General features: G+C 34.1%; 1 protein-coding gene and 1 pseudogene across 6 annotated transcripts in view; both read right to left on the reverse strand.

Moving 5' to 3' along the window:
- Positions 1-17116, reverse strand: part of nej (nejire) — a 304634-nt gene that overhangs the window by 64425 nt on the left and 223093 nt on the right. For 3 of the 6 annotated variants that reach the window (XM_069841285.1, XM_069841283.1, XM_069841282.1), the window contains one exon: positions 8361-8441. In XM_069841285.1, coding sequence (XP_069697386.1) covers positions 8361-8441 — 81 coding nt within the window. Of the gene's footprint in view, positions 1-8360; positions 8472-17116 lie in introns of all 6 variants that reach the window. The other 3 variants (XM_069841284.1, XM_069841281.1, XM_069841280.1) reach the window with 1 other exon arrangement.
- Positions 257-4867, reverse strand: LOC138711271 (ATP synthase subunit a-like; annotated as a pseudogene).

The following is a 17116-nucleotide window of genomic DNA, read 5'->3' on the forward strand; positions in this document are numbered from 1 at the left end:
CTAGATGTTAGAACTTCTATGAAAGCAGTTCTTAATATTCGTGAGTCTTTGATATCTTTTCTTTAATTCAAGAATATCCAGTAGATTAACTACGACTACTTTTTGTGTATTACGTCATCATTAGCCTTGGAATCAGCTGACTTACTGTTGCGTTTCCTGAATCAGGAGGATACCATTTATTCGAACTTTCTTCACGTGAGAAAACTAAAAATTAACATGAAATCTCATTTGGTATGTATTAGTCATAGGGAGCCAATATCAATAGTTGGAGATAAACTTCTATGGAAGAATGCTCAGAAAAATGAAATGAAGAAGAATACTTCTGAAATAATAAATAGGATTATACCTCATCGTAATCCTTTTGTTACTATCTTGATGTGTAATCTTTGATAAGTACCTTCTCGTACAATGTCTCGTCATCACTGAATTATTGTTAATAATATAATAGTTATACCAATTATTAATAGCTCTTGATTATATTGGTGAAATCATTTAATCATACCTGTTATTGTTACTATTGCTCCAATAGCTCCCGTTAATGGTCATGGACTTTGATCAACCAAATGAAATGGGTGGTTTGCGTGTCTTGTCATTAATTTACTTCTCTAGAATATAAGGTGCTTAATATTGCAACTACATATGATTGAATAATGGCTACTGCGGATTCTAAAATTAATAATGCAATTTGGGTTATAATTAATAATCTTAATATTATATAACTTAGGAATGGACCTGTATTTCCTAATAAGGTTAATAATAAATGTCCAGCAATTATATTTGCAGCTAATCGTACTGCTAGTGTTCAAGGTTGGATTATGTTTCTAATTGTTTCAATACATACTATAAATGGTATTAGAATTGGGGTAGTTCCTTGTGGTACAAGGTGTGCAAATATATGTTGAGTATTATTAATCCAACCAAATAGTATAAAACTAACTCAGAGGGGTAGTGCTAATGATAATGTTAATACTATATGACTTGTTCTAGTAAAGATGTATGGGAATAGACCTAGGAAGTTATTAAATATAATCATTGAAAATAAAGAGATGAAGATAAATGAAGCTCCTTTATAAGTGTTTTTTGTTCCGAGTAATGTTTTGAATTCTGTGTGTAGATTTGTCAATAGTTTATTTCACAGAATATAATGTCGTGATGGAATTAATCAAAATCTTATTGGGATAATGAATAATCCTAATACAGTGCTAATTCAATTTAATGATAGATTTATTATACTTGTTGATGGATCAAATACTGAAAATAAATTACTTATAATTTTCAATTTATAATTTTTATATAAATTATTTTTTTTTCTGTTAATGATTTAATTGGAATATGTGAGAAATAATTTATAGAATTAAACAAGATAAATATAATTGAGAAGAATAAAAATAGTATTAATCATCTTGGATGTATTATTTGTGGAATAGAAAATTATTCTAACGAATAATTTTATCTTGACAAGATAATGTTATTATTTAACTAAATTTTCTCATCAGAAGTCCACACCTGTGGAGTAATGGTTAGCACGTCTGGCCGCGAAACCAGGTGGCCCAGGTTCGATTCCCGGCCGGGACAAGTTACCTGGTTGAGGTTTTTTTCTGGGGTTTTCCCTCAACCCAATATGAACAAATGCTGAGTAACTTTCGGTGCTGGACCCCAGAATCATTTCACCGGCATTATCACCTTCATCTCATTCAGATGCTAAATAACCTAAGCTGTTGATAAAGCGTCGTAAAATAACCTAGTAAAATAAAAAAAATAAAAATAACAATATATTGTTTGTATACATCTTAAGTCTGATTAGTGTAATATGTAATGATGTATGCAATGGCGGGGAAAAGGAAAACTGGCCACCCTACCTCGGACAGTTGACTAAACAATACAATCTCTAACTAAAACAGATTATCTGTAATTTTCAGTTAACCACAACCATTTCCTGTCTATTATAACAGATAATTGAAGTTCTACTGTATGGTAAAAAGAAACATTTGTAGTTTATCTATTTACACAAATTCCCTACATGCTCAACTTCTCACTTTTGCTTTCATGAGGAAATGTCATTTTTCTTTGCACATTCACTTTGCTTAGTTTTGTTTTCATATTTATTCAGATTTTTCTGATGACATGAATTTTGTTTTAGTTGGTTAACAATGCTGATCAACTACTAGGTTGTTTAGCACTGATGGAATTTGGTGATACAGTAAAAACTCATCATTTAGAAATCAGTTAATTCAAAATACAATACATTCCGAAGCATTTAATATGCCCTAGTTTGATATATACATTTATATACTTTAAAATGTATGTAATTCGAAATACGATTAATTTGTATTTCGAATGCGCATGACAGCCCATCTCAAAAACACAGTTTTTTTAAATTCTAAATCATGAAAGACGTGTTACATTTCCTATTTGGAACCTCACTGGTTATAATAATGTGTATTCTTTTTTAATTGGTTATTTTACGACACTTTATCAACATATTGGGTTATTTAGCATCTGAATGAGATGAAGGTAATAATGCCGGCAAAATGAGTCCAGGGTCCAGCACCGAAAGCTACACAGCATTTGCTCTTAATGGGTTGAAGAAAAACCCCGAAAAAAAAACCCTTAACCAGGCAACTTGTCCCAACCAGAATTTGAACCTGGGCCAGCTCGTTTCATGGTCAGGCATGCTGACCGTTACTTCACAGCGGTGGATATGGGCCAGTTAGCCTGAGTTGTATGAGTATTTGGCAATTACAATCTTCATAATCTGTGTTTATAAATGATTAGTGAAGAGATGAATCATAGCTAGTATCTGAATTTCGTTGATTGAATACAGCTTATTTATATAAGAGCATTAAGATACAGTCACAGTCCTATTTTTGCAGCGCTGCAATACAAAAAACTGCGCAACTCTCGTACTGCGACATGTGAACAACGGTGCAACTCGAAAAGTAGCGGCTGCCGAACCTCCAGCCCGCTACTTTTTCATGCTGCGTGCAGCATAAAAGTAGCGACATGTGAACAAGGTTCTCAGGGTTGCAGCCGCAGCATTTTTGATATCGGTTTTGTTGAAACTTTTGCTGCGGTTGCAACCAGTGTTGCCACCCAAATGTGGCAATGATACTTTTATTGTTTGGATATATTTTAATGTTAGATGTGATGAAAATATATTATTTGTAACAATTATTAAATACACAACACAGTCCAAGCATATTTGCTGACGATATAATTCATTTTTTTTTATTTTCTGTATCGTGGTTTCAAACAGGAGGGTTGCCACCATTGATTACGTGAATATGCTGTTGGTTATCATTTAAGTATATAGGCGTTTTTTAAAAGCTTTATAGTAAAAATAATGCCAATTTCTAAATACTTGTTAGTACAGAAAAGCAACAAATAAGCAAGCTTTCACATGAGTTTCTTAATAATGCGAACATAACCACAAAATGTATATTGAAAAGTCAACACGGAGATGGAAACCTGCAGCATGACTGCGGCTGCAAAAGTAGCACCTTGTGTGTGAACAGACTCGCAACCTCCAGTTGCAACTTTTGCAGCACTCGGGGGTTGTGCAGCACGAAAAGTAGCGTGAAGCATGCTACTTTTGGCTTACGTGTGAACACGACACGCAACTTTTGCAGCTGCAGTACAAAAGTTGCGCAGCAAAAGTAGCGACGTGTGACCGTATCTTTAGGATGAGCGAGCATTTTTGTTTTTGTCTTATCCTTTGTGCTCTTACAGAAGTGTGATTTATTCTTATAGTTTTCTGTGTGTCTAAAGGAATATGCTGTTAGTTAAGCAGTATGTTAACTTTCCTACCATGGATCTTGTAGATCTTCAGGTGGGGTGGGGGGAGGGGCTCCCTCTGCTGCAGATAATTATAAAATGCTTAATTCGAAGTGTGTTTTGGTTCTGAGAATTTCCAATGAATGAATGAGTTTATATGTTGGTATTTTGCAAGATGAGGCCGAATTTCTGCCAGGTGATTATCTAACATTCGCCATACTACTGAGGAAAATCTCAGTGAAGAAAATTCAACCAAGTAATTAGCCAAAGTGGGAACTCATGCCCGAGAGAGGCTCTGGATCAGCCTACCATCTGAGCTATGCCAAAGGCTGGCAGAAATGTTGGACAATAATGCCCCTGAAGTTGAATTATTAAAATGACAGTGATCGGCAAGAAACAAGATCATATAACATCAGCAGACAGTTGATGATGAAGTACACAACTCCAAAATGGTCATACATCAAAATCAAGATATATTTCCTTTTTTGTTTCTGGTGTGGTATGTGACACCCATGTTTCAACCCCAGTGACAACATTGTCGAGAAACTCGTCACCTTTCTCTGTGTACCGCTGGAGGAATGTCAATGCTGTGGCCAGATGTTTCGTTTCATGTTCATCTGTCAGCTGCTTTGGCACCCGTCTTGCACACACTTTTCGAAAACCAAGCCACTGAGAGACGATTTCATGCAGCAGTGAGTGAGACATCTGGGGGGAATTGACTAGAGAGTTCTGGAACTGTGAAGCATCAGTTCTGTAAAACTGCTTGCCACACACTTTCCATCAATTCTAGCGTCACCAGGGACGGTCGGCTACTATGGTCTTCATCGTGCACATTGTTTTGGCCTTCAGTGAATTGCCTGCACCATCATCTGACCATACTGTCGCTCATAATGTCGGGTCCATACTTGTTGCAGAATTGGCGGTGGATCTCTGCTAGAGATTGCTTCTGAGCATGCAGAACTCTGATAACTACACGAATCTCGCAGTTGGCGAGAGACAATATCAGTGCTGTGCAATAAATACTGCCGTCACGAGACTGAAACTTCACTGCATTATTCCCACATACCTCCTCTCCAATGCTATACATGCACATTCCTGTCCAACTAGTCACACCATCTCTGGACGTGATTGGAACTTACTTCCTGAATGAACCTCGTAGTTCACTACAATATAACCAGTTCAACAAAGTACACAGGCCTTCGATTTCACCCAAAAGATTAACTCGCGATATGACCAGAGATGTTAAAGCAAGTATAAAAAAAACCTATACATGTAAGCTACAGCATACACCAGGCATGTCAATTGATGCCCAGAGGAGCAAGCGCGCGCTTTAGAGCCCAGGAGAGCCTGAGCGCTTTACAGCGGAAAGGAAAGAGAGCTATATTCAGGGATGGCCAGCACTGATCCAATGGATAAAGGGAAGAGAACTTATTAAAACTGTATCCATGTTAATTTTTAGATTTGCCTGAGAAGTATAAGTGCATTATAAGAATGTAAGTTTTAATTTTAATGCTCATTTTTCACAAGTTTGATTTTTTATTCAAAAGAAATATTTTCTCAACTTTTCGTATAGAAAAGTGGAATTTTCAGGTATAGGCCTATTTATTTAGTAGCCTTACAGAATGTTTTCGTAAATCTAATATACCGTATATACGTATTACTGGAGATAGTGTACTGAAAATATATTCGCATGGAAATTGTTTGTAAGGAAATGAATTAACAAAGCAACTACTGTTACATCATAAGCAAAAGATACGTGCCCATGTGTTGGAAAAATGTCAGCTCTATAGCTTCAGCAGATTTCGAGAACATAATTTAATATTCTGATGATAGGAAGTTGCTCACAAATATCACCTTAAAAGCATAATGCGATAAGAGTTTTGTTATGTAATATTAGTTACACTTAAAGCAGATACAGTACCTAGGTAACTTTGCTTTGTACTGTAATATTGTTTTGATTAGTTTATTGATTACTTTTGTAAGGTTAAAGATGCCATCAATATAAATTGCAACTTATCATGTCATACTCAATCTCTTTCTTTGGAATATCACTTTCTTTATGAATGATGTGTTTCATTCACTTAATACAGTATAATATTATACTACTATGGAATTTAAGTGAATATTCCTTCTTAACTCTCTATTATGTTATTAAGATTTAAAACACAAGTGCAATATTAAGAAATCAGTGTTGGTACTTTTGTTTTACAGACAATATAGATAATATTAAACAGAAAGCCATATAAAAATAACGACATAAAATTTCACGTTCCGCTTGAAGTTTGTGCACCACTGTTTTCTTAATCCAACAGATTGCTTATTCATATACACAAACCTTCCTCTTTCCATACTTAGCGCTTGCTGCCCGCGCACGACGTCAAGGTCAGAAAAATGCGCTTGCTTTGACATCACTGGCATACACCTTTGCATAGGAATTCAATTAGTTTAAAATTACGCTAAAGAAATAAATTTTTTAATATTAAAATCACTTGAAACGAAAAAGGAAATTTAATGTTTTAAGGGCAGAATAATTGCTCCAGGTTAGGGAGTGGTCGTGGCAGACCCTGAACAGAGAAACTACTATTCTACAACAGGAACCACTGCGGATAAAGAACAGCAAGAGAAGAAAACGAGGAATATAAGGATAATTTGTTATAGTGAAATTTCCAACACAGGGAAAGGACATTTCATTGCTAGAATACAGAATGAAGTTGCTAAGGATTTTTATGAAGTTAATTTTCTAAGGAAAAAGAAAATTGACAGTCTGTACACACACATTCTTTCACAGGCAGAGGTGTAGAAAAGTGAAATAGTTTGCAAGGTGGAAAGTGAAACCCTAAAGCTAGCAACTGACTTGAGCCGAGCACTGTAATGTAATGCTCACTTAGAATGCTCAGTTCAAAAGTGTTTCGGTAGTTTATTAATTCTTGTTGAGATGTTGAACGTAAAAGTCATGACTGCTGCTTTCATTCTCATGAGATGATATTATTTGCAAAAGGAACAAAAACAGTGGCGGCAAGCAAATCTATATAGAAACGATAATGGTGCATTGAAGTTCCTCAATATTTTGAAAATAAAAAATCAGTAGTCAATTCAAAAATTTCATTACAATGTCTTCTACAGATTTCGAGTACCTGCTTATAATTAGTCCAAGAGTTGCAAAAGAAGACAATACGTTCAGTTTCATAAAAAATCTGTTATATAGGAGAGAAGTTATTAAGTTTGTCTAAAATCATCCCTTATAAAGAGGTACTTCCTTTTACAAATACGTAATCAGAGTTCATACACAATAAATATACGCTACCTGTAACTTCTCTACAAAGTTTCAATGAAACCTGTTATATAGAAGAAAAGTTATTAATTTGGTCAAAAATCACCCTCAATGAGGTAGCAGTTCCTCTTACAAAAACGTAATCAGAGTTTCTAAACAAAAAATAATATACTAAGTCTACCTATACAAAGTTTCATAAAAATCCGTTACTCTGCAGAAAAGTTATTTAATCTAAAACCATTCCCTATAAAGCTCTTACAAACAAGTAATCAGAGTTTATACACAAAAAAATGTACAAATGCAACTTCTGTACAAAGTTTCATCATAGAGATCTGTTAAATAGGAGAGGAGTTACTGTGTCCAGACTGTGCGACTGTATGATGCAAGCTCTGATCACAGCTCACTGACCTGTACTGACTTGTAATGTAACACGTGAACAGATTCACACACAAAAAACAGCTGAGCATTACTTATTAGACAAAACAGCTTTTGTTTTTTTTTTTTAGTAATAATCAAATTTTGAGTTTTGTAATTGTACCGAAACATTTATATAATTTAATCAAGAATTCCAATGCGAACTTCGTATCTCGAAACTTTGTACTTCATTTGTCAAAATCTTGCACTGAAGACCTGAATTGCAAACATCCATTGAAGTAACATTTTCAGGAGAGCATAAAAACTATGTACGCTTGTTATAAGAGTACCGGTACTGCAATACAAATTTGCAGTGTTTTTTTTTTCTGGAAAAAAGTTTACCGGAACTCTATCACTTGATCACATTATTCAACAAAAACATAGGTTTAAAAATATTAGGCCTACATACCTTATATTACAATAAGTTCCAAACGGAGCTCATAGATTTTAAGCATAACAGAAATTTTGCGATTTCGAACTATAGTTTCAGGATCAATAACGGAAGATGGCAACACTAGATTGCATGAGTTACTTTTGCACCAACGATAATAATGACAAAATGTAAATTCTTGGACTCGACAGTGGCGGTAATTTTAATTTTCAATTTCGTTTATAAAATATATCCCGTTGGAATTTGTAAAGGCAAAAAGTTTACTGGAATGCGTTCCAGCTGAAAAAAAGCGCTGCAAATTTGTATGATTAAAAAACACAGGCTCAGAATCTGACTTGGGATACTCTTTTTTACAGGATGATAGCCTATACAAATACAACATATATGAGGTAAAAAGTCAAATTCGGTAAATATTGGACTTGGAAGTTTGTCAATTCAGGTCTTCAAATATATCAAGACTATTCTTGTTAAAAACCAGCAATATTGAAGTAGTAATGCAATGGTACTTACGTTTGAGGCTGCGTGGGATCATCCCCGAGTGTGACTGTGTCTCCTGGGATGTCATTGAAACATTTCTGACAGAAGGTATATCTGTCGGAGAGAAGACCTAGAGTCTTTAGGCTGCAATTACCGTTGTTTCCAATCCCCAAATCACCAGCAAGCCAAGGTTTGAGGGCAGCCACATTCACAAACAACAACCAGTGCACCAGGCAAGCACAGGGAAGGAAACGAGTGCAGCAGAAAATGTGTAAAAAAAAAAAGAATGAGAGAGAAAAATGAAAAGGTAAGAGAGGGAGAAAGAAATCACAAAAGCAATGTAAATCAAGCAGACAAGCAAACATGAACGGTTTTGAGGGACAAATAAGCCATGGGGTGTTACAACTGTTAAACACACATTACTGTGTTCCACATTGTTAAAAACATCTCCTTGTAATCATTTCAGCTAATAAAAATTTATATCTAAAGACGTAAACATAATATTCTAACTCAAATGTGTCATCAAATATCAATGTTACTACGTTTTTAGACTTTCACTTTATGTAAATAAAATATAAACATAATATGTCTTAATAATACATATCATTACCTAATTTCAAAATAAAAGCATAGCCATAGTACAGAAATAAAGAGAAATTTCAAATAAACCGAGGAATATTCAGACTTGGAGCTAATAGTTAATGCAGATAGGGATACTCAGGTCAGTAACACAAATGATATATAGAGCAAACCGTAAATGATGTCATTAATTTAAGGGGATTATTCTTTGAGATAATTCAAACAAAAAGGTTTAATACAATTTTGCTAGTTTTTGCTTCCTTTCTGGGATAAAAAGTGTTTTATATTAAACATTTCATAGCGAGTTTGGGAAAGACATTGATTTAATTCCCAATATTCTCTATCAGTTTAAGAGAGTAGGGTATTATGATAATAAATGATTGAAAGAATTTTAGTTTTGTCCTTTAAATGTGAAGAAATTTGATCTAAATGAATGTAACATTTTAAAATTTCTTTCCAGAAGGAAAAGTTACATTTGTTTAGATAAAATTTCTGCACATATAAAGGAAAAAACTAAAATTCTTTCAATCATTTATTATCATAGTACACTGTTCTCATAAATTAACTGAGTATATTGGGAATTAATTCAGTAGCTTTCCCAAAATACACTATGAAATGTTTCATATAATAGTACATTATGCAATGAGCCTATAATGGTAGTAATTAAGACGCGAGTATGTTTGTGAAATGAGCGCAAGCGAGTTTCATAATTTTCATACGAGCGTCTTAATTACCATTCTAGTAAAGTTTCATACGACTTTTTATGCTCGACCATATTTCTAACTTGAAATTATTCATAAGTATTCATGTTATTCTTATCTGACTGAGGAGCGGAACTGACCTTGTGCAATACCTCGTAAATTGTGAGATGTGCGCAGACGCGAAAGTATTGATTTTTTCCGAGAAACAAATGTCGACATTGACCTTGATATAATCTAGAGAGTAAAATAAACAATCTTGATATAACCTTGAAATTGAATTAGACATTGAAAAACGAGATGACAAATTGAATTTACTTGAATATTTACAATTAACGCTAATTATTAATCTAATCTCATGCTAGTTGTCTTTCGATTGCATATCTGAGAATAATCGATACTTGCGCTTTCATATTGCTACAATGGTATTTTCTGATTGGTGGAACACCTGAACTTTAATGAATAGGTGTACTTTAATGAGGTCCATTAAAGGGCAGCTACCAGGTGTATAATTACTACATTTCGGCATGGTCGAGCATAAAATATTCTTTTTTCCGAAAAGGAAGCAAAAACGAGCAAAACTGTATTAAACTTTTTTTTTTAAATGTCACAAAGAATAACCCCTTAAAATTAAAGACATTACTTACGGTTCACTCTGTAATTCAATACAAGAAGGGATTGTTAGAATAAACATCACTGCTTTGATTCATTGTTTATTGAAGCTACTGAAGATCTAATGAACAGGTAGGCAGATCACATGGTACAAGAATGAATATTCCTTTACAGGTTCACTTATAATTAGGGAGCCACACATACATTCTTTACCATAATTTTCATCTTGCTTTTCTCTTGTCTGTCATGTCTCAAAATAATTTATATGATACATTTTATTTCTATGTAAGAATAATTCTTTACAGTCTTTATCGCTGTCACCATCCTATTTCTTGAACATTAAAATGATCTTTCTATTATCTAAATTATATCACAATTCTCTCTTTGTATCAATTAATATCAACATTCGAGAAAATTATTATTTTCTGCATATACGGAACTGGAATTGTAATGTTAGATTAAAAGACATTAATACAACATTTGTCATCACTGTATTATTTTAATAAAGAATAATGATCATGGTTTTTTGTAACCTTCTTTCTGCAACTAATATAAGTTGTCAAACTGAAAAAAGTGCCACTTTACATTTTATTATAAACAGCTGATTTTCGAGCACAATGCATTGCAAGACACAAGAATAATATAATAGTACATTATGCAACGAGCCTATAATGATAGTAATTAAGACGCGAGGATGTTTATGAAACGAGCGCGAGTTCCATAATTTTCATACGAGCGTCTTAATTACCATTATAGGCACGTTTCATACGACTTTTTATGCTCGACCATATTTCTAACTTGAAATTATTCATAAGTATTCATTTTATTCTTATGTGACTGGGGAGCTTGTGCAATCTCGTAAATTGTGAGATGTGCGCAGACGCGAAAGTATTGATTTCTTCCGGGCAACGAATGTAGGCGATCTTGATATAACCTTGAAATTGAATTCGACATTGAAAAACGAGATGAAAAATTGAATTTATTTGAATATTATTTACAATTAACGCTAATTATTATAGTAACAGAACATAACCTTCTGTAACAGTATTGGATTTCCAGCCTGCGTGACATTTTGCCAGTTGTCTTTCGATTGCATATCCGAGAATAATCGAAAACCTGAACTTTAATGAATATGTGTACTTTAATGACATGCATTAAAGGGCTGCTACCAGGTGTATAATTACTACATTTCGGCTTGGTCGAGCATAAAATATTTTATTTTTGCGTTACTGTAGTAAATTGTAACTAACAGTATTTTTTTTTTTTAATTTTTGCTCATTTCCTTATGTTGCCTCTGTTGGGTGTGTTATTATTTATTTGCTTGGAAGGATACCAGAAATTTATTTAGCAACTGGGTAACCACATTAATAAAAATCTAAACCCAAAATAACGAATTTTCAGAAAGAAAGATAAAGAAACTGAATTTCGTCCCTTTTTCATGAAACAAACATGTCTCAATGCCCAATAACAAATACATTTGGAATATAAAAAACTGCTGTTCAAAATGTGCATAGTGGTATGAAACAATGCGAAATATCCAGGCCTTAAAAAGCTTGGGACGGCTGACAGGAAAAGACTATTATCATCCCAGGTTCAAGAGACAATGGACTATTGTCTGCATTATATATGCTCTGATTATCCAAGTGGCATTAGTGAATCCGATGCTGACAGGCAGGCCATCCTGACTCAACCCTGACAGAGCCAAACCCTGTACCTAATAATTTCTCAGTCAACATTTTTCTGTTGATGTCCAATGTTCGATACAAAATTTATTCCAGCGTGTCTCTTTGAAGTCATAAACATTAGCAATAATTTCTTGGTTCTGGCTATGCAATGTGTTTCATTTTAATTTAGAAAATTTAGGGAACTTACTGTAAAATGATTGCGAACAAAAGTCACTTTATGGCACACTACTGAATCCACTCAGACTGTACTGTGGTGTGATTCATTTCTATGTTTCATAATAATGACATGAGCAGAGGATGTGAAAATATATGCGATGGAGAGCACTATCACAACTCATTCATACAGGACAACAGTGGCTCGTTGACTGGGCACTGTTATGAAGTTACACATCAAAATCAGTGGCTCCAACTGTAAGTATATGAACCAACATTTATGTTGTTAAGGTTTCATGTGATGTCCATATGTCTATCAATTCCATGATGTCTTGTATCAATTCTTATATACAAAAGTTTTCGAAGTTAAATTAATAATAATAATATTATTATTATTATTATTATGAAAAACACTCCTATTAATCAGTCAAGAAACATTTTAAATATGCACATATACAATCAGCATGAGCACAATGATCACTTACAAATTCTAAACTGTTATACAGAGATGTCACCAAAGAAATTTCTAAAGCACAAAGAAAATCAAGTGACCTTGAAAAGTTCGTGCTGTACTTCATGGGAACACAGTTAATGCGTGTTTAAAATAATTTTATAACCAATAAAGCAAGCATACATTGACAAATATTGGAATGTTTAGTTGGCAGGTTAGTTACTAATTCTAGGTCTACCCACAATTCATTGGCAAACCACTGCAATGTACATCATCTTATTTCCGTTTAACTATAGCATCTGTGTTCTATTGTTACTATTTACGAAACACAGGGTTATTCAAAAGTCACAGAAGATTTTTAAGTTCTCTTTGTTAAGAAGTAACTTTACGGAAAAAACAATACAGTTCTGTTCATAGAAAATTAAGTTTCAATTGAAACAGAGCTTCCGGGCTAAGATGCCGTCGTCAGTTGCTACAGGTATCCCGAGCAGAAGACTTCGACCGAGGATACCTAACCACTGAAGATGTCTGCCGTAGAAGTAGACGAAACGTCTGGTAACGTCAGCACCAGTAGACCACGGCATCTTAGCCCGGAAGCTCTGTTTCAACTAGACACCGGCCGTGAAAGCCTGCATGCTAAGATTAAGTTTCAATTGTTTCACTATTGTTGCTATGTCAAGAAGTAAACAACAGCAATTCAAGCTATTCTTGAGTTCTTTTTTGTGCAAATTCATACCACAAAATAATGGCTTTGCCTCTACAAATTCAAATTATACCTATCCAGTGTTACTATAAATATATATCTGGCAGCAAAAATTTTTAATAACCTTCCTAGGGATATAAAAAAATCAAACTCAAAACATTAGATTATTTAGGACCAAATTAAAGAAGTACCTTATTTCTCACACCTTCCATTCTGTAGATAAATTTATGACATTCGACAATGCTGCATGAATATTTCTATCTTGTATTAAGTATCAATACTAACCCCTTGTATTGTACCAGTCTATTGTAAAACCCTTCCGTATATATTTCAACTGGACTGTGACTATGAATTATGACTTTGAAGTACTATTAAAATTTTTTTGACATGTTCCATATTCTAGCTGTGAAGCGATGATGTAAATAAATATAATACAATAGAATAATAGACATTGTTACTGCATAATAAGAATATTCAGAACTCTAACAGTATGGTATATTATGAAACTAGTTTATAATGTTATATTTTACTGCATGAGTCAATAATTCACCCATTTCCTAATTTTGACGAATGCATGAACTGTATAACATTATAAATGTATTTGATATGCTATTTTTTGTATGACAGCATTATATAACGATTAATAAAGAAATATATCAAATTTGTAATGACGGGTAGTTTGATATCATGATCTATGAAGAATGGGGTTGCTATGACAGCAGTGATATATTAAAATTAATATTATTGCACAGAAAATCATTTCGTATCATTTCTTTAGCACAAGCAAATAGCTTACTACTACAATAGTGGAAAGTGACAATAAAAATTGGCGACATATTCCACGACTGCCACCTAGCGGTTCGATAAGATAACTAACAGCAGCGTCCATGGCAGTTAATATGTTTTGGTAAAATGTTTTTCTCTTTGTTTCTTATGTCCTGTAATTTAAGGAAATGGCTGAAGACGTGTTATTTGTGCCATACACGACTGTTTTAATTACCAGATTCAAATGAACGGAAATAATTGTCAGGTTTCCCAAAAACAAGGAATTGTAAGGACAATATAATGAGGTTATGATTGATTTGAGTATTGTAGCTAATGATGAGAGGAATAGATGAACTCTCGTGCATTAAAGCTATTATTGACATTCAGTATAACATGTAAGTTGTACTGAATTTTACAAATTTATGTGCAGTGAAAAGGAATCAATGTATCTTGACCAAGTAAAGTGAAAAGTGGAAATAAATAATGTAAACAATTCATTTGTGGTTTTCAAAGGCTACAAAAATATAAAATGAAAGAAGATAGCACACAGTTAATATATTAAGCAAATCGTTTCTTTCAAATGACTAGATAATTATTATTTATTTTTCTAGTAATTTTACTTCCATTTTCTTATTGAAATTCAGATTTTATTTTAAATTCATATAGATGACAAAGGTACAAAAACAAAAAGAAATAGCTTTGAATTTATTTAGTTATTACGTTTCTTAAATATCAAACTAACATTTTTCTCTTTAAGTTTAAATATGCCTATGTATTTTTTTTCTCATAGTAAGTCGCTCGATGGCATTGGCAATGCTGTCGCTAACCACATGCATATTATTAATCATTACTTTCCACTGTTGTAGTAGTAAGCTATTTGGCACAAGTTATGCCACCACAACAGCTCATGACTTTCTAGTTGGCATGGTAATATTTTATGGCACTGGTACAATAATGTGGCATATTATGAACGATTTTCACCAACAATAAAGACTGGCTATAATGCTGGAGTACAAAAACCAGACTGAGATGTGGACCCTGCAATTTGTGGTCATTGTGGAAGCCTGTAAAAATTTTTGAGACTGGTTTCTTACAGACCAAAGTCCGTGGAAAATTATGTAAATGCTGTAAATTGTTTTACAAGAAGTCCAGAAAATTACACAAAATTCAGAATACGGAATTTGAAATGTGAATGAAGTTGTGAGGTGAAAGCAGAGCTGCTCAACAGTGTGGCATATTCTCAGGAATTTATTTATATCTGAATAAACTCTACTCTTTTATGAACAAAACTGTATTATCATTTTTCTATAAACTTACATCTTAAAAAATTAGCGGACTATCAAATCTTTCATGACTTTTGAATAACTAAATAATTTTATTTTAAGATATTGCAAATTTAGAAAAAATAAATAAAGTCAAGAGGATTACACATACTTTCTCATTATATATTTTAAGTGTTACAAAAATTCTGTTATTTTATCATGTTGTGGTTATAACTTACTTTCTTACACTGTAATTTAAGGACATACACACAGGAACTCATTTATTATGCACCCAAATAATTTGACATTGTCTTCTGCGATGCACACAAAAGGCATTCTGTAGAATAATAAAAAAGGCTTCGTTTATAAACTGTACCATCCTAGGGGTAAAAAACATTGTACAGACCCAGAAGCAAAATTTGGGCCTCCTGTGCTTACTGAGCACGCACAGTATGTTATAATTGGAACTTGGAAAATTCAGATGGCCCAAATTTTGTTTCTGGGTCTGTACCATCTTATGGGAGAAGGGGAAGATGAGGTAGGCTGGCTGCCACATGCTAAGTCCTAGTGGAGAATTCGGTTGATTCTGCGTGAGAGCTCAGGTTTATAAGTGAACAAATTTCTTATGCAATATTCTGCTCTGTTTTTTCTTTGTTTTATTGTTGATTTTTCTACTGTTTATAGATCAAGTGCCATGAATAATTTATAATAAAGATAATATATCCAAAGGGTAAATCTGATGCAAAATACACATCCTTTTCATAGTAATGTGGACAAATTCTCGCTACAAGATATCAGTCATTTTTTGTGTTTAAGACTGTTCTGTTTAAACAATATAATTAATTCTGCACAAATACACATAAAATACATAGGTTGGATAAAAAGTAATGGCAACACTGCTGTCACGTGACGATAGTGCGTTCGAGAGCTGCCAGGTGTGTGGACATGAACAAGGACTGTTAGATGAGTTAGTGCAGCTAGCGGTGACAGTACTCTGTCAATCTACTGCAGTGTGTAGAATGTTCACCTTCATAGGGATAGTGCGAGCGCCCTAAGACCATGCTTACAAAACTAGAGCAACGTTTCTGGATCAAAATTGAAATGGCACGAGGTCGTAGTGCACAAGAATGTTTTCAGGGACTGCGTGAAGCATGTGGCAATGCAGCGTTGCCATATTGCACAGTTGCATGATGGGTTAAAGTGTTCCGGGAAGGCCTTGTTGCACCGGTACCAAAGGGAAGGTGACGACTTTCTTGGATGAATCGTCACTATGGACGAAACCTGGACTCGCTCGTATAAACCAAATTTGAAACGCCAATCAAATGAATGGAAGCATCCCGGTTCTCCTCGTCCAAAGAAAGTGCACCCTATATAAAGTGCTGTGAAGGAGATGTTCATTGTGGCATATGACATTGATGCAGTAATACTGCACCACGCTGTACCTTCAAGGCATATGGAAAACGCGGACTACTGGAACATCAACCGTACTCCCGATATGATCCATGCAATTACGATCTTTTCACCAAAGTGAAAGAACCACTGTGAGGGACCCGGTACAATACCAGAGATGAACTTATCCATGCTTTAGGGCAGTCAATACGGAACATCAACAAAGATGGACGTGCTGATGGTGTATGACGCCTTCCAAACATTTGGCAAAAGGTAATAAATAAGGGGGGGAGACTATATAGAAGGTACGTAAATGTTGTACCCCTGTGAATAAAGCCATGTCAGAAATATCGAACTGTTGCCATTACTTTTTATCCAACCTTAGTATTTATTTGTATATTGGAATTAATTCCAATATTACACTTCTAAACTCTTATACTGCCAGCCTAAGGGAAGAGAAGTTTGGGACAACCTAGTAAGCATCTGAGACTG

Source organism: Periplaneta americana, chromosome 12 (assembly GCF_040183065.1).
Source record: "Periplaneta americana isolate PAMFEO1 chromosome 12, P.americana_PAMFEO1_priV1, whole genome shotgun sequence".
NCBI classification, from domain to species: domain Eukaryota; kingdom Metazoa; phylum Arthropoda; class Insecta; order Blattodea; family Blattidae; genus Periplaneta; species Periplaneta americana.